General features: G+C 48.0%; 1 gene segment (V, D, J or C); it reads left to right on the top strand.

The window, feature by feature from the left end:
• Positions 1–2,302: 2,302 nt before the first annotated feature.
• Positions 2,303–2,736, top strand: LOC129400025 (immunoglobulin heavy variable 4-39-like; the record flags this gene model as incomplete). The annotated part of the segment is given in 2 exon segments: positions 2,303–2,369; positions 2,450–2,736. Coding segments are annotated over 2 exon segments (354 nt in total), but the record flags the coding sequence as incomplete, so codon positions are not given.
• Positions 2,737–19,542: the final 16,806 nt, after the last annotated feature.

Here is a 19,542-nt window from a genome sequence, read left to right as displayed (position 1 = left end):
GGGGAACACACCTGAAGTGCTTTGTGTTTCCTTCCTGTGAGGGCAAAACTGATGCCATGACAAGCTGCAGCTAACATTGTCTCAATGAGGCCTCAGCTTCTGTTTCCCCAGAGCAGGACTTGCAGTTTCTGGTAAACTCCCCTTGAGTAATTTGCCAAGACAAGGAATTGGGCGGTTGGGTCTGGCCGGTCATGAGGGTCACTGTCCCCTCCGTAGAAAGTGTTATTAACTATTGCCTAATTGCTGACCACCATTGTAATAGGGCCAATGCTAAAAATAAACCAGTATATAAATTGCCTCTTAACTCTGAACCCTATATAAACTGCTTGTCATTTGGAGTCTGGGTCCTTGTTGAGACTCCACTGTGTTGGATGGGACTTGACCCTAGCTCGATCAACTGCTGGCTCAGGCTAGACTTTGGGATGTAGATTTCAGGTGGAGAAGGGGGGGCATTTGTATTTGAAGTGTAGATTTCAGGTGGCAGCCCAGTCTTGTCTTTGGGATGTAAATCCAAATGCTTGTAGCCCAAGAAATCTTTTGGTTTGGTATCTTCTTTCCAGAGGCCAAAATTACTGGCCTGCAGATGCAAGGAAACAATGCATGTTTTGCTGCCTCTATGTTCTTTCTGTAACTTCTTTGGATGCCTTTGATGATATCACTGTATCACACCCTTTAGAGGTACCATGATCAATAAAAGGAGACTACAGGGCTCTCTACCTTTGTCTAAGAGTCAGAGAAAACCTAGGCCCTCCATGAAATACATTTCTTTTGCATTCCTTGTCTCAGTGCCTCTGACCACACGAATATTCAAGCAACAGAAACAAGTTTTTATAGATTCAAGAACATTCCCTGTTGTCTGGTGTGTTGCTTTAGGAAACAGTCCCATCATTGTGAATCTCCTTGTCCTCTCCAGATTATATTTGAGTCCGGGGGTTGTAATACTCACTCGTCTCAAAAATCATGTTGCCTGAGTTGCTGTTAGTTTATCTCATGTTTATTTTTAGTAGAATCTTGCTGAACTTGCTGGGTGTTTTGATAACATTTGCTGTTTGATGTTGACTTATTTTGTTTTGTTTTTCGCTTTTTGGGTCACTCCCAGTGATACTCAGGGGATAATCCTGGCTCATGCACTCAGGAATTACTTCTGGCAGTGCTCACGAGACCATATGGGTTGCTGGCAATTGAACCCAGGTTGGCCACTTACAAGGCAAATACCCTACCTGCGTGCTATTGCTCCAGCCCCAAAGTCTGACTTTTTTAACATCAAATTATAAATCACACTTTCTGATTCCTTAGATTTAATGCAACCCTCTGGTGCTCCATGTAAATAGGGGTCCACTTATGCTACACTTATATGGCACAGGCTGTGTCTAGTTTCATGTATTTGGATGCAGGGTAGGGTCTCACATGTCACTGCTTGGGGCTTGCACGGTGGACATTTGTAGAATGTGTGAGTCTTTGCACAAACCAAAACTCTGACCCAATAGATTGTGTGCGGAGGAGCCTTTATTATGTTTTTCTAAGCACCATAGGGGGTTGGGATTCTTCAGTGATGACCCCTAAAAATAGGGACCTGAGGTTCATGGTCATCTTTTGCACACGGAGTTGTACACAGGACAGACCAGGTTTAGGTGCTGCTGGCCTGGCCAATCACAACAGGAAGGTCACCTGGGTAGAAACATCTTCCTTTTCCCAATACAAAAGAGAATGAAAAAATCCACCCTAATAACTACCTTGATATTACGAAGTGATACTGCTCCAGGTGAAGGAATGTTCATGCAGAATGAGAGAGTAAATAAGGCAAAAATGGATGAACCATGGATTGGATGGAGCACAGTCAGAATTTACTGTGACAATGACACTCCCTGTTAGGCCTCAGGTTTTCCATAAGCAGTAGGAGAACAGGCGCTACCACACAGGGACATGGAGGGGCAGGGGCCTGTCTACAGGGTAGAGGCCCTGGGGGGCTGGGTTTGGTCATCAGAGCCCTGAGACAGGGGATTCTCCTACCCAGCTGCCATTTCCCCTCAGCAATTCCTGTTTCCTGAGAGCTCCTCAGCATGTTTCCAGGCTAGAGGAAGAGGCCCGGCTCTGACAGGTCCCCAAGGTCAGGCCTGAGTGCTCTGAGCACAGTCAGCACCTCCTCCCAGGGAACCCACACACACACCAACCACACCCGGGTCCCCTCCTTTCTCTACAGAGGCTCCCCCATGCAAATCTGCACTCGGGACCCAGGATTAAAACCATGTTCACACTCACCCCAACTCGAGCTCCCTCTCCCCCTGACACGGTGTCTGAGATCATGGACCTCGTGGGCAGGAACGTGCATCAGCGCTGGTTCCTCCTCTTTCTGGTGGCAGCTCCTGGATGTGAGTATCCCCTGGACAGAGGCTTCAAGATGGGCATGGGGCCTCTGAGCCCGTGACTCACTGTGGGTCTCTGTCCCCAGGTGTTCTGTCCCAGGTGCAGCTGCAGGAGTCGGGACCAAGCCTGGTGACGCCCTCACAGACACTGTCCTTCACCTGCTCAGTCTCTGGATTCTCATTATACGGCAATGGTGTGCACTGGGTCCGCCAGGCCCCTGGAAAGGGGCTGGATTGGATTGGTGCTATAGATACTGGTGGGGGCACAACCTATAACCCAAGTCTTCAGTCCCGAGTCAGAATCTCCAGGGACACCCTCAAGAACCAAGTTTACCTAAAACTGAGCAACTCAGTGCCTGAGGACACAGCCGTGTATTATTGTGCAAGACACACAGTGAGGGGAAGCCCCTGTGAGCCCAGACACAAACCTGCTGAGGTAGACAGGGAGCTGCAGGGGAGTGTGACCACCAGGGGGCGCTCTGCTCTCTGGACTGCAGGGTTGTGCCCAGGAGCAGGTGCGGAGGGGCTTGAAAGGAGTTTACATTCTTTTCTTTCTTCTTCTTCTTCTTCTTTTTTTTTTTTTGCTTTTTTTGGGTCACACCTGGTGATGCACAGGGGTTACTCCTGGCTCTGCACTCAGGAATTACCCCTGGCCGTGCTCAGGGGACCATATGGGATGCTGGGATTTGAACCCGGGTCGGCCGCGTGCAAGGCTAACGCCCTACCCGCTGTGCTATCTCTCCAGCCCCTCTTCTTTTTTTTTAATTTTATTTTTATGATGCAGAAAGTCTCTTGCCCGCACGCCTGGCTGTCTTCCCTGGGGCCCCTCAGAGGGGATAGGCTCCAGCTTCCCTCCCCACCCCGAGCAGAGCTCCCGGCGGCCCAAGACCACCATAGCTACAGCCATGCTAGAGGCCCCTCTCCACATGTTTGGACAAGCCTCACGCATGAAGGTATCGGCAGAGGAACCCAGGTGTGTATAATCCCATCAATAGTCAACATCCACAGACTGAAAAGCAAGCTCCCAGATATCTTATAAACTACTTTTCCCTCTGGGAGAAACTCCCAAGCTACTGAGAGCTTCCTGCCCACATGGGACAGCCTCGCAAGCTTCCCATGGTGTATCCATATGACAAAGCCAGTAACCAGCTGAATCTCATTCCACTGACCCTGAAAGAGCCTCCAATGCGGCATCGTTGGGAAGGCCAAGAAGAGAGAGGCTTCTAAAATCTCAGGGATAGGATGAATGTAGAGGTTACTGAGACCGCTCGAGCAACTAGACAATCAACGGAATTTTGTGATCGTGATGCAGTTATTATTGTATCACATTGTGATCTTCACAATGATGTTCATAATTAGATTTCTGGAATATAGTGTTCTAACACCTTTCCCTCCACCAATGTATATTCTAAATTTCCCTCCTGTCACTGCACACACCTGACCTTCCCCCAACACACCCCGCCTGCCTAACTCTGTGGCAGGCTTTTTTTTTTTGTCACACCCAGAGATGCTCAGGAGTTACTTCTGGCTCTGCACTAAGGAATTACTTCTGGTGGTGCTTGGGGGACCCTATTTGATGCTGGGGATCGAACTCATCAATCACGTGCAAGGCAAACACCCTACCCGCTGTACTATAGCTACGGCCCCTATGGTAGGCACTTTTCTTCTCTTTCTCTGTCTCTGTCCAACTGTCTCTGTCTCTTTTTCGCTGTCCCTGTATCTGGCATTGTGGTTTGCAGTAGAGATATTGAATCTTTATTTTTGTACAATTCCTTTCCCCCACTTTTTGGTGGATCATTTTCTTTTCTTTCTGTTGAAATATGTTAAGCAAATTTAATAAACCAATTTTCCTAATTACTTTCTCTTCTAGTGCAAAATTGACTATTCCACAACCTATTCAAATTCCCTTAGACACTGTTATATCCCATTAGATCAGGTGTGGTCAATTTTTCTTCAATAAAGATCATTCCTTTTCACAAAAAGAAGAGATTTCTCTCATAATGTTCTTTATTGTCGCTGAGAAAACACAATGGCAATAGTCTGAGTGTTGATGCTTGTGGGTCCCAAACTCCCTGCTCTCCTCCCTACACGAAATCCCCACAGACCCCCACACTCTGCTGTGGCCCCTGTGCTCGGCCTCTTCTTCCCAGTGATTTGAGCTGCCACCTGACTCCTCTCGGGAACCCCAGAGTGTGGTTAGGATGCTGGGGCCATTATCATTGGATCCTGTCCATCCTGACGCTCTGTTCTCTGTGTACCACAGGTAAATGAGGTTATCCACATTTATACATTTCCTTGGACTTACTTTTAATTTGGTATTTTTCAATTCCACCCATGTTACAGCAATCTGTGACATTGTGTTTTCCTGGAGCTGAGTAGTACACACTATGAATATATACCACAACTTATCCATGAAACTGTGATTAAGCATTAGGATTATTTTTATATCCTAGCCAGTATATCAAATGTTGCACTGAATTATATTTACTTGTATCTTCTCAGATTGATGTTTTCAGATTTGGGCAGTGTTGCCAAAAGTGGAATCACTGGGTTATATAGAAATTCTATTTTCAATTTTTATTAGAAATTTACTAATGTTTTGCATAGACATTAATGAGACAACAATTCACAAGTTAGAAACATAGCAGGTAGCCTGTTATGAAGACTTAGGATAGTTTTAATGCCTCTGCCATTAATATAAGCAATACAACAAGCATATAATCACATATTTCTTCTCAAATCAATGTTTTCAAGTTTGGGTGTAGTTATCTGGGCGAAAACACTTGGTTATATAGAAACTATTTTTATTAAGATATTTATTTAATCACCATTAATCACAAAGTTACAAAACTATTCAAATTGTGGAAACTTTGTTTTCACTTTTTTTTTTTTGAGAAATCGCCTTACTATTTTTCATGATTAGAACCAAACATTGCCATTCCAAGCCAACCTTGAAACCGAGTCCCTCGTTGGGGACATCCCAGCCCACAGTGTTTTTTTCCAGTCTCAGTATTGGCCATTCTAGATGGGCTGAGAGGATCCACCACTGTCCTTCTGATTGACGTTTCCCTGACAGTCAGTGCTGATAAACACTTTCTATGCCTACAGTCAACGGGGATGTCGTCTCTAGGGCAGTCTCTGTGCATGTCCCCACAGCATGTTATGATGGGGGATTTACAGTCAGGGATACCTGGTGTGAGCTTTGTGAGTGTCATCACTATCTTAGATATTAGGGTCGGGACTATGATATATGATGGGTAAACATTTCCTCCCTTTTCATCTGTAACCTTTTTTATTTAGTGTAGTTTGCCTTGACATGTAAAATCTTTAAAACTGATTGGGTTTTGGGTTTTTTTTTGTTTGATTTTACTTTTAGATGTGATTTCCAATCAGAGTCAAACAATTAACTATATCTCTCTGATCAGTATGGAGAGTTCTGCCTACATTTTCCTCAGTGTTCATAAAGACTTTGGTCCAATCTCCAGGCCATTAATGAACCTTCAATAAAATTCTGTAAACGATGTGAGTCATAGATTCAGTTGCTTTTTATTCTTTACTTGTACCCTTTCCTCTCTCTGCTTGTCCATTTAAGCAAGCACTTGCCAACAATTACTTTGGTAATTCTAAGGATTTCTCTCTGGGCTCCAGATTTCATTCCAGTGTGTGATCATTTATGTATATTCCGATAACAAACACATAGTTTACCAGGAAGGCCCTGACCAGCACCAGAACCCACACTGCTCGTTCCAACTTAGCTCAGGCCCAGACAGTCACACTGGGATTACATCACAGTCCCAAAGTTCTAGAGTCTCAGCACTGGTCAGATATTGTGAGCAGAGCACAAATCTATGTCCAGATCACCCAGCACCTACACCCTAGATCCCATGAAGCACCAGGAATAATGAAAAACAGAGAAATGCAATTATTTCAATGGATGGGGACCGATCAGGTAAACACTCTGGTACATCCAAACAATAGATGCTCTCTGTGGAAGACCTGAGAGTAACACTTCTCTCAGTGGTCACTGAGCCTCAGAAAACACAGAAAGGAAGACTCAAAACTCTCACTGAAGGAATGAAGGAGTTAATGAAAATATTGTTTGAGGGCTGGAGGGCTGATACAGTGGGCAGGGTGCTGGCCTTACACATGGCCGACCAGGGTCTGGCATCTCATGTGGTCCCCAAGCCCGTCAGAAGCCTGCCCCTGTGTACAGAGACAGAATTAAGAACTGAACTGGCTGTCTCTCTAAAACAATAATACACAAAAAAGAAAAACACATTCCAACTAAAATGAAGGCACTGAAGAACGGACTTGAAGGGGAATGAAGAAGGTAAAAATGGAATCGAGGACTGGGGTTCAAGCATTGTGTGTGCATCTTGCCGCTGTGCCTCATGCTGTAGTGAGCACAACCACACAAACATCTCTCAGAGTAATGCTTTTCATACAAGTATGCAAGGCTCATCTTCGTGTGGAAGGCAAGTCTGAAGGTCTCAAACCCTGTGAATCACCTGAGAAACTACTGGGGGTCGTGAGTCCAGTGTCAGTTCTGGTTTGCTTTTGTGCTGTGGAAGTTGGAACCGCACCCCAGACTGTGCTGTTTGCACAGAGAGGCTGAGGGGAGAGCAACACGGACTGTGAAGACACGAAAGGGGAGTGTCCCGACTCCAAACACCCTGTGATTCGAGTTCTCCACAAATCCACATCTGAGAATTCACCGACAATCTAGGATGTTTGCACCCAGCACGGAAGGTGACTTTGATTCTGTGTGTGTGGTCAGTACAGGACAAGCATTGTGTATTTCCAACAACACACACTCCAAGTCGAGCAAGTCACATGATTCACTGGTTTCTCTTCCCCCGGGCCTGCATGCCACTCCTCCTGACACACGTTTTACATGTAGACAGAAGCTTGAGCTCTGTAGGGAAAGTGCTACTAGTTTACCTGCTTCCCACTCCAAGGTGCCCGTCAGTATTTCTCCTTTTTTTTTTGCTTTTGGGGTCACACCCGGCGATGCACAGGCGTTACTCCTGGCTCTGCGCTCAGGAATTACTCCTGGCGGTGCTCAGGGGACCATATGGGATTCTGGAAATCGAACTCGGGTCGGCCGCGTGCAAGGCAAACGCCCTACCCACTGAGCTATTGCTCCAGCCCCAGTATTTCTACTTTGATGAAAGTCACCGCTGGTCTCTGACTCCCCTCTCTCATGACCCCCAGGCCCCCTCAGTCCAGCACAGCGGAGGTTCCTCTTGGGTTTCTGACATGGTTGGTGCCAACACTCTTCCCAGGAGGGCTGGCTCCTGAACTCAGGCTCTGCAGCTCTGGGGTCAGAGTGTAGAGGAACAAGGTCAGGGTCACCCTTGGGGGGCTTCTCAACCTTCCGTCTCACCTTACAAAACTCAGGGGATATCACACAAACTCTAGGGACAGAGGGACAGGAGGAGGCTCAGTCCTGTAAAGCACATACCCCAAGTCAGTTCCCCGTGCCATGACCAGCGTCTTCCACCCCCATTTGCTTGTGGTGACAGCATTTTGGAGAGACATTGGCAAGTGACTCATCCCAGGAAGACCCAAATGCCCCCAGGCTAAGATCTCTTGACCCTGGGTGGGATGGGGACAGATGGAGTCCCTGCCTTGGCCAAAGCCCAGTGCTTGACCCACCCACATCTGTCTCTTGTCACTGACAGAAAATGGCTCATCTTCAGGGTTGATCTCAGAGAGGCCAGAGAATCACTTGCACTTGAGTGTCCCACCTCAAAGCCTGAGGTCTGCCACCACCTATGCAACTGTGCAACAGCCCCAAACTTCACAGGGCTGCCAGCGCAGGAGAAATGCAAAATTTGATGGGAACATTGAGTGGAAGTCCACTGGGCTCATGAGTGAAACACTACCGCAGAAGGCCCAAGCACACATAACAGCTCAGGAATCCTCAGGCTGGGATTGTAGCAGCACTTAGGAGACAGGTGTTGTCAATTGTAAAGTCAATTAATTAGTGCCAGTTCAGCGATGTTGCTTGTGGGGGTGGGACCTGGGGATGTTAGTGGAGGGAAGAGCACATTGATTGTGGGATTGGTGTTGGCATGCTGAATACCTGAAACAACTCTATTGTGAAGAACTTTCTAAATCATTGTGTTTAAAGTAAGAAAGAAGAGACAGAGAGAGACAGAGAGATACAGAGACACAGACAGAGATACAGAACAAGTGAGAGAGAGATGACAGAGTTCCATCAGTGACCAAGTATGAACAGGTCAGTTCAGACTGAGCTCGTGCCGGGTTCTACAGGGACAAGGGGGTTTGGGGAAAGGGTCTGTCAGACGCCCTTAAGTCATCTGCAGAAATCCACTCCTGGGACACTTGTTCCACTTCAGTGTCATTGTATGTTACCCACTAGCAGAGGCACATGCCAGAGCAACAGAACCAACTGTGGCACTGGTGGAGGGTGACAAGGGGGGGGACAGCAGGACTCTGAGTAGGGACAACCAAGTTCTGATAGAGATGAAAGATGTGCAGATATGGACAGAAGCAGAGTGACCTCAGTGGAAACATTGAGACATGGCAGTTGTAGATATTTTTTGAAAGTTAGAAAAACTACAGGTTCCATGAAAAATTTGAAAGAAGCATATGAAATAGTTTAAATGTAGCCTATATCAGGTTTCTGCCCTGTGAGAATGCACAGTAGACCCCAACTCCAAAACGCAAATATCAGAGAGCCAGAGTGATAGTACAATTTGTAGCTTTCTTTTCTTGCCCTCCCCAAAAGGGGTCATCCCCAGCATCTCGAATGGTTCCTCCGACCGCTGCCAGGAGTAGTTTTTTTTTTTAATTTAATTTTATTTTTATAAATTTGTTCACAATATTTGATCACATTTAATATTCAAACACCAATCCCACCACCATTCCAGTTTCCTACTACCATATTTCCATCCTGAATCCCAAGCTCTGCCCTCAAATCAGAACTTAAATAATTTATTTTGTATTGCTAGTTCTGAATAATTCACAAAATGAGACAAAAAACGGTTCCTTAGAGGAAAGTTTGTGAAGATTGTTGTATTTCACCCAGGAGCCATTAAACCCTTCTATAAGAGATTAGTAGCATGTTGTTAATGGTTGGACCTTATCTGCTTTTATACATTGATATATATGTATATATGTATGCACATATAAATATATTTAACACTGAGATGGGTTGCCTTCTACTTTAAACCCCATCAAATGAGGTGTGCTACTCTTGGTATATTGGTGGGGTACAGTGTGCCATGTCTAGGGACAGACTGGCTCTTGAGTGAGGCCCGTCAAGCATGTGGAGAGCGGCCTTGAGCACGGTGGTGGTTGAGTTCTGGAGGGTCTCGGCTGCTGGAGATGGCTCACTTGGGGCTGAAGGGGCCTCACCTGGCCCCCCTTCAGGTTGCCCCGAATCAAATGGCCATTGCCAGGGGTAATTCTTGAGTGAAAAGCAATGAGTTACCACCAAGCATCACCAAGTGTGACCCCAAGCAAACAAACAAACAAAACCACAAAAATAAAACTCAAACAGAAGTTTTTTTGCTCTTTGGGTCACACCCGGGGATGCACAGGGGTTAGTCCTGGCTCGTGAACTCAGTAATTACTTCTGGCGGTGCTCAGGGGACCATATAGGGTGCTTGGAATCAAACCCGGGTTGGCTGCATGCAAGACAAATGCCCTACCCGCTGTGCTATCACTCTAGCCCTTCAAACAGAACTTTTTTTAATTAACTATATACTTTGCAAACAGTTATCAGATACAACTATTTCATAATTTAATATGGAAAGAAATTAGTACTGGGAAGTGCAGTTTTATTTTGGATATTATTTTAGAGAGAGACTGATATGAAATAAATTTAAGTGTGATTATAATTATAGCACAGTAGGTAGGGCGTTTGCCTTGCACCCGACAGACCAAGGTTCGATTCCTCTGCCCCTCTCAGAGAGCCTGGCAAGCTACCCAGAGTATCTCGCCCACAGGGGAGAGCCTGGATGCTACCCGTGGAGTATTCTATATGCCCAAAACAGTAACAACAAGTCTCACAATGGAGATGTTACTAGTGCCTGCTCCAGCAAATCGGTGAGCAATGGGATGACAGTGATACCGTGATAAATGGTGGTTATATTAAAAAAATTAAACATAAACAATGCAAACTATTTTCATTAGCAATTTGAAGTTCAAATGATGGTGATAATTTTAACTTGACGAAAACAGATTAATAAAATAAGTGAGGAGCCTCCTATGACCTGTTTCCATGTGCTTCATTGGCAAGTGCTCAATCCAACAGACAGGGTGTGTGAGTTCAGCACCCCAATAGGACAAGGAGATTCAAGGTGAGAAAGTTTCTCCTTATATCAGACAGGGTCACCCCATGCAAATCCCTCTCCGACTCTGGGGTCAAGTGCTCTCTGGGCTGTGGAGCTCACAGCTGTCTCCTCACTCAGGGCTGAGTCTCTGGGAAGGCAGAGCTGTGGTCAAGAAGAAGATGATTGTGTGGGGTCTTCTCCTCTGCCTGGTGACAGCCCCCCTGGGTGAGTGTCCCAGATGTGACTGGGTCTAGGGAAGGGGGTGACTGCAGGGACTGACAGTGACTGATTCCCCTTGTCCCCAGGTGTCCTGTCCCAGGTGCAGCTGCAGGAGTCGGGCCCAGGACTGGTGCCCCCCTCCCAGACCCTCTCCCTCACCTGCTCTGTCTCCGGATTCTCCATCACAACCAGTGGTTCCTGATGGGCATGGATCCGCAAGCCCCCAGGGAAGGGCCTGCTCTGGTTGGGGCACATATGTTATGATGGAAACACCAACTACAGCCCATCCCTCAAGAGCCGCGTCTCCATCACCAGAGACACGAACAAGAACCGGTTCTCCCTGCAGCTGAGCTCAGTGACCCCCAAGGACACAGCTGTGTATTACTGTGCTAGACACACAGTGAGGGGAAGTCAGGGTGAGCCCAGACACAAACCTGCTGAGACAGGCTGGGCTGCAGGGGCTTCCAGGGCCACCAGAGGGCGCTCAGGACTGAGAAGGGCACAGGGACCAGGAGGGGGTCAGGCCCACAAAGGGAATCCTAACAGCACAGTAACTGACCCACACTGTACTCAGAGTGACCGCGGGGTCACACAGGGGTCTCTGTCCTGCCATCACTCACTCTCAGGACAGGTCCATGCTCAAATCTCCCGCAAGGATCTCTGTACCGACTTCCTCCAGGATCTCACACTTCCTGCAGCCCCTGTATCTGTCCAGCCCTATGGAGGTGAAGGTCTCTGACCCTCCCCGCATTGACCCTGCACACTCTCCTCCTGTCTGCTCCCCAGAGACTCTCACTCCCGTGCTCAGGGATGCGCAGGGATGGGGTCAGTCGATTCTGCTGTCAGGGGATGCCTGGTCACTTGAAGAACCGCCTGTGACCCCTGAGTCTCCTCTTCTTCCTCACTCTGCTGTGTCCCTCTGTGCAGGGCTCAGGGAGGAGCTGCAGGAGGACTCGGGGAAGCTTCACCCCGCACCCCTCAGCTCACTCCTGGACACTCGCCCTGCAGGGCCTTCAAGAAGGGTCCCTGTTACTCTCCAGTGTCTATTGGTCAGGAAGATGCTGTGGGAATCTCAACTGAACTCGACAAAACACTGATCTGGGTAGCTAGAATGATCATTGATTGCCAACAAAAATATCATCTGAAAAACATACAACAATGATGATTAATCACTTGCTGTGCTCTTCGCATGCCATAACCAGGAAATCAGGAGCTGCAATTCCTTCTCCTTCTGCACCCTGAGACCCAGGGTCCCCACGATGTGTTCCCCAGACAGGGACAGATGAGCTGAGATGCCCAGAAGGAGACAGGAATAACGGTTCATTCCTCCTGCATGTGATTTTAGTCCATTTGGAACCTGAATGGCCTGGATGGTCACACTTTATAGAGAAAATCTATTTTCTTGAGAAAAAAGGTGTTAAGATAATATTCAAAGACACTGAATTGAAAGACACTACAAGAATGAGCATTTCTGTTCACAGACATTTATCATTCAAATTTTCACAAGACGTCAAATACCCAGCCGATATTCAAGGGTATTGATCCTTAATGGGATTTGGAAATTCTTTTTTTTTTAAATATTTTTTGTAAAGATACTTTCCTTTTTTTAATTTTTGTTTTCTTTTTTCTGTCACACCTGGCGATGCCCAGGAGTTACTCCTGGCTCTGCACTCAGGAATTACCCCTGGCGGTGCTCAGGGGACCATATGGGATGCTGGGAATCGAACCCGGGTTGACTGTGTGCAAGGCAAATGCCCTATCTGCTTTGCTAATGCTCCAGCCCTGGGACTTGGAAATTCTACTAGCCTACGAATCAAACACCCATAGTAATCTACTGACAGTGACATTGATTTTCACAAGTCAAGTTTTTCTTTCTCAGCATTTATGTCTTGTACTGTGGCCCTTTGCTCTCCCTTTGCAGGACTTCCCCATGCGGCCCTTTCTCTGTAAACCAGACTTACTCTAAGGTCTCTGTGAGCTGATGGGACTCAGGCATGTGTGACCTCCATGTGGAGGCAGGAAGGATTTCCTTCTCCATGGGCTGTCTCTGAACAAACCTCCCTGGGGAAACTGGTGTTAATCAGGCTGGGCTCATTTCCCAGTGCTCACACTTCCTGTCCCCACTGGTGCTGAGGACGCACTTCCTCTATTCACTCTGGGAATTGGGGGATTCTGAAGTATCCCACAGACCACAGGAGGAGCTGCAGGGGCGCTGCCGACCACCAGAGGGCACTGGGGAGCCACCTCGGAAAGGCCTCAGCCCCACCAATGGGCAAAGAGGGTCACCATGTGCTAGAAGCCCACACGTGCCAATATTCTGTCACAAGACAGAGACACTCAGCCCCCATCACCCCCACCCACTCCCACCCATGCCCAGTTCCAGGGTCTTTCCTAGGACCCTTCCCCATTGCTCCCAGAGCAGCTGCACTTTCAGTGACACCCTCACACCCCCAACCCCCTCCCTGTGGTCTGTCCTCCCTGTCCCCAACACTCACCCCACCAGGCCCCCAGGACTTCAACGCCTTGGCAGGGGGAGTATTAATAGGCACTTTCCTGTTTGCTACTATTTTTAGAGCTTTCTTGTTGATATCATGTAAGATGTAGAAAGGCATTTCCTCATTTTTCTCCCTCTTTCTAGAAAGTTCACGTGACCTATTTTAAAGATCCAGGACTGACAGTAATCCAAGATGCCTTTAGGCCTAAATAAACCCTATAATATATACCTAGAGTGGGAGGCTGTTGAGAGTGAATCATCACACCCTACATACACTTGCACAAACAGGAGGCACTGCAGAGAGCATGAAGGAGGGGCGAGGCATGGGGGGAGGAATAACATGGGTCAAGGGGAAACACTGGGGTGAGGGGTTCACCCACTGTTTTGGGTGTGATTATCACTACACTGTTGTCTATATATATGTCTGTGTTCATGAAACATTAATGATCTATAATCCGTATTCTGTGTAGGGCATGGCCTGTTGTGACTTTTACTCCTACACAAATGCTTACATGGTAAGCAGGTGAGATGGAGCCAAAATTGATGTGAAGAGTCACACTCCATGCACCTCCATGCACCCTGGTCTCCAACTTACTCCAGGTTGACACAAATTTAGACTAAATACAACTTGTTCTCATTTCAGGGAAAAAGTTTTTTTAAAGCTACCTAGCCAATATTTTGTTTATGTTGTCCATTTTGTTTTTTTGTTCATTTGCTTTTGTTTTGGGGACCAGTCCCAGTGATGCTCAGGAGTTCTTCCTGGGTCTGTACTCAGGAATTACTCTTGAAGGTGCTGGGGGATGAATGGATTATAGGGAATCGAACCTGGTTTGGTCATGTGCAAACCAAGTGCCTGTCACTGTATTATGTCTCACCCCCTGATAATTCTATTGTGTTATTTTTGCCATTTTTGCTATACTCCTGTCTCTGTGCTCAGAGATCACTCCTGGTGGGGGCTTGGGAAACCATGTGAAGAAAAGGGAACCAACCTAGTGAACCACATGCAGGAATGGAACCTCGCCCTCTACTGCCTCTGCATCTTAGTGACTGGTGATAAATCCTGGTGAATTGGGACCATCCGTTGGATGCTGTATGAACAGATGGACAGACTAAAGAGAGAAAGGGTGTTGGTCAAGGGACTAACAATCTAGTGGACTGAGAGCTCCAATTTCCCAACACATTGAGAGTTACTGCTTAGATCCAGGAATCTCAGGAGAACGACATTCTTGAATCAATTTTCTAACTTAGTCTGTCTGACCTTAGTCTTACACTTTGTAGGACCTTAGGTAACTGGGATAAATATCCTTGACCCCAGAGGTGTTTCCTCTGGGTGAAAGACACCCTCAGAAACCCTCACCTGCTCTAAATTCCTCCCTTCTCTCTACGCTCAAAGACAACTTTTTATAGAGGAGGAGGACATGCAAATAAGACTCTCTCCACAGTGATGAAAACAGCCCAGCCCAGCCTCAGCTCCGGGAGAGAAGTCAGTTCCGGGGTTCCCAGGGCCTCCATCCTGATTCACACAGAACCAACATGGCGTGTCGAATGAGGTGACTTCTCCTGGTGGCTGTGTTAGGAGGTAACTCATGGGCGACAGAGACATGGAGCATGGGAGAAATGGGAGAGGCAGATGCTCTGTGTGAGGAGAGTTTCCTGACCAGGATGTCTTTGTGTTTGCAGGGGTCCAGTGTCTTTGTGTTTGTAGGGGTCCAGTGTGAGGTGCAGCTGGTGGAGTCTGCGGGAGACTTGGTGCAGCCGGGGGGGGGGGAGGGCGTCCCCGATACTCTCTTGTGTAGCTTTGAATTCACCTTTAGTGATTACTGGATGTACTGGGTCCTCCAGGCTCCTGGGAAGGGGCTAGAGCGGGTCTCAAGCATTAGATATGATAGTGATTATACAAGCTATGCCGACTCTGTGAAGGGCCGATTCACCATCTCCAGAGACAACAGCAAGAACATGCTCTCTCTGCTAATGAGCAGCCTGAGGGAGGAGGACTCGGCCCTGTACTATTGTGCGGGATACACAGTGAGGGGAAGGCCCTGTGGGCCCAGACACTCATTCTGCAGAGGAGGAAGCAGGGTGAGCTTCTGGGTCGCAGGCCCCCAGGAGGTTCTGAGGATTCAGCCCTGAGGTGAGTGGCTCATGACTAGATGAATCATGTTTCTGTGGAGATCAGGACTGACCTGTCCCTCAGCTCTCAGATGATTCCACCAACACCATGTCCTCTGGGTTGTTGCTCTGAGTCTTCCATCTCCACAGTGGTCAGGAAGGAGTTTTCTCCACTTTATCCCTCCTGATGGAAATTTCCAGTGACAGGACCATGACTTCCCTAGGGTCTGAGAGGCACATGATCATCATATTCATCATCATGATCCCGTTGATCGTCGAATTTCTCGTGCGGCCTCAGTAACGTCTCCATTCGTCCAAGCCCTGAGATTTTAGAAGCCTCTCTATTCGTCATTCCAATGATGCTGTACTGGAGGCTTTTTCAGGGTCAGGGGTGTGAGATCCAGCTAGTTACTGGTTATGGCATATTAATACACCGTGGGGACCTTGTGAGGCTCTCCCATGTGGGCAGGAAACTCCCAGAAGTTTGCCAGGTTCTCCCAGAGGAAGAAGTAGTCTATAAGATATCACTCCGAGAGCTTGCTTGTCAGTTTCTCTATGCTGGCCGTTGACAAAATTAAACGGCGCTGAGGGCAGTCCCTGGGTGTGACCACCTAGCTACTGAGAAATGGGAAATCTGGGTAGAGGAGGCCCAGTCTGATCAGGCTTGGAGGTCTCAGCCCCAGGTCCCACACACTTGGGTTCCTCTGCTGGTTACTTCATGTGCGGAGCTTGTCCGAACATGTGGAGAGGGGCCTTGAGCATGGCTTGAGGCTTGAGAGGCACATGATACCTTATAGAAATTAAATTGACCTTGCAAAACTTTTCAGCATCCTGCTATGAAGAGTCACCTCACCAAAGTGAGTCAGTGGCATCCACTCAGCTGTGTGCTGTGCTCCTTCCTTCTGCTCTCAGACACACAGTCTCCCACTGACCTCTACCCTCTCACTCTTGCCCAGGAAACTCATACCTGGTCTCTCTACACCTGGTAGTCCTGCTCTATGGGATGTGTTTTCCTTTGTCCCCTCATCCACTCTCAAGACAGAACATTCAAGGCTTCCCATTCCCTCTGCACCCCTCAGCCATTGTAGTGGAAAAACCAGGTCCTGTGACACGTGCAGCTCTGATCCCTCCTCAGTGAGACAAGATGTAAATCCTATGGGAACCCCCATCACACCTTAGCGAGTCTTGGGGCCACCACAGAAGGGCTGGATGAATCCTGACACGGACTTCCAGCTCCCACAGGGAGACGCCCTGAGCCTTGGGACCAGCTGCCTTTCCTCAGGGTGTCTGACACTCTCAGGACTGGGCTCCTCATACTGTGTCTACCACCGTCACACATGGTCATGAGCTCAGACCTCACACTGCTCAGTGTTCTGTAGACTGTGCTCAGAGTGGGTTTCATGATGCCTCTCAGGGTCACAGGGAATCACAGACACTGTGGTAATCTCATATCTCACCTGGAGTCTTTTGTTCCCTTGACCTTGTTCTGGGCCCTGTATCACCTGCTCAGGTGTCAGAGCCTTAATGTTCCTTCTCTGAGGCTGAGTCTTCTCCTTTCAGCCCCACACCTGATAGGTGAAACTAGGAGTGGAACCGTGCAGAGTGGAGGGACATGGAATTGTTTGTGGCCATTGCTGTCCTCCCCCCCACACACAGCCCTCGTCTACACGACCGCCATGAGAAAGGGATTCCGACTCCTGAGGAGTACTTGGGTCACCAACGAGGGCTTCTGTGCACAGACAGGTCAGTCAAGGCTCTGCTCTTAGCAATTGCTCCTAGACGTGCATGGGTTACTATAGGGGGTGCTGGGGATCAATCCAGGTCATACTGTGTACAAGGCAAGCACTGTTCTCACTGTTTTGTCACTCCAGCCCCTCTGACTTGATGATTCTTCCCCATCAGACATGGAACTCTGTCCCAACAGTTCTTCTATGTAAACCATGTACAAAGTTATATCATTATAGGCACCAAATCCAGCGCTGAGATTTTCCCCACACCCCGACGCGATCCTCAGACACAGGGCTGATGCCCTATAGTCTCCCAAATTTTGAACCTCACCCTAGACACAGCATCACACACCCATGTTTGATCTCAGCGAAAGAAGGTCCCACAGGCTTCCCCTGTGCTTCTGAGCAACACCTACTTGGCACAGGCTCACGGCTTCATCCTCGGTCACATTACTGTGAGAGACATGCTCTCACATCTTAGAAAATGTTTTCTGTGACAATTCCTAATGTATTTTCGAAAAGTAGAACTAAAGAGGAGCCAGATGGAAGAGATGCACAGGACAAAGAGTGAGGAAGGACCCAGAGTATCTATGATCTCACTGAGCCCCCACTCCCGACAGACCCTCACCCTCACCTGTCCTTTCTCTGGGTTCCCAGCAAACTCTCTGCTTGTGGCATGGCCAGATCATCAACCTCCAAGGATGAGCTGGAGTGGACAGTCCCTTTGGTCCTACTCAAGTTCAGACCACACACAGTGACCCATTCCAGAGACACAGCCAAGAGCACCATCCTCTGTGTCCTGAGCCCAGTGGTCACAAGGATACAGGGCTGTGTGTGTGAAACCCAGGGAGGGTAGTGGGTGGATCCCAGACACATGCATTCCTGCAGGGGGACAGAGGACTGGCCTGCAGGGTCCCGGGTCCCAACCCCACCCTGCATTCTGGGTCAGCACAGCAGCAGGCGCGGAAGGAGGTTAAGGGGCTCCATGTCTAGAGTTCCTCAGGGACCGTCTAGATTCATGATATTTTGACCATGGTCTCTGGCCCCCTGAAATATGGGCGTGTTTCCTGTTTCGGTGACAAAAGCCGAATCTTTAGGGGATCATGATCTGGTCTCAAGCTGTGTAATCAAAAAATAAATACAAAGCCCACTGTGCTCTCTTGCTGCCTGTATTCAGTGTCTCGGGCCGCTTTCCCCACCCAGGATGACTGATGGCAATGGGCGGACAAAGGAGAAAACGAGGATCAGGCTTGTTGGTGGTCACTTACCTTTTCTCCCATTCTTCTCACGTGCCCTGTTCTAGTCTCACACTGCCTGTTATTCCTGTCTCGCAGCCTAGGTCTCGAACCCAACCTCCAAGCATTGGGGGTAGCAACCACACCTACGTCAAGGTAGCACAATCAACCTATGAAAGCCCTTCCTGACTCCTGCGGCCAGGAGATCTGCTCAAGGGGGAAGTACCACCTACAGGTGTGTTTCTCCTTTCCTTAGTCCAATAGCATTTAAAATTCATCTTAATTCTACTTCTTAAAAATATTAGTGATTTTGTATGGACACAGTAAGAGATACATTAACCTTATAGGGTGGCTCTCCTGGGGGCATCTCGCTATAGATCTCAGACTACAGTGCTCAGGACAGATTAGTCTTTCCTAACCCTAGCAAGGTCCTAATCTAGTTGTTACTCTTTGGATCATGAAATAATTTCCCATGACCCTACTCTTAACTATTAGTTAAGTATTATGGCTCTTGGCCCGGACCATATTATACCAGAGTAGGTCACAACTTGCCCTTGGTCCATCCAGTCCCTCATCAGGACCCTTCTTTTCGGGTGCTAGGTAGAAAGGACAACTGAGGCTTAAGTCAATAAACAGATGCCCAGGAATGAATATATTCTGAGTCAATTAACCCAAGTTAAAAAGCATAGCGGGGTCCATGCTCACCCCACCCTGCTGCCCAGTCCCAGCCCCACCAGCTAACATAGTTTCAGTCAGTGACCCAGCAGGGTCGGGTCTGAGTCTGACACCAAGGGGTGTGAGATCTGCAATGACAATGGGGTTTGGGAAACAGTCTGTCAGACGGCTGCTCAATGATTGCCAGGAATACAACACACCCAGGATGCCTGTTCCACTCAGATACCACAAAGACGTTGACACTTTGTCAGAGACACTTGATGCAGGAACAGCAAGAGACGGTGGCATTATGAAGGATGACAAGGGTGAGCACAGCAGAACACTCAGTCAAAGATAATTCGGGGTAACATGACAGAATGAACAGTGAACAGAAACACACCGATTTCCAGTCAGAGTTGTGATGTCTGATTTTTT

The sequence above is a fragment of the Sorex araneus genome, chromosome X (assembly GCF_027595985.1).
Source record: "Sorex araneus isolate mSorAra2 chromosome X, mSorAra2.pri, whole genome shotgun sequence".
Classification (NCBI taxonomy): Eukaryota; Metazoa; Chordata; class Mammalia; order Eulipotyphla; family Soricidae; genus Sorex; species Sorex araneus.
This window is presented reverse-complemented; position numbering and strand designations above follow the sequence as displayed.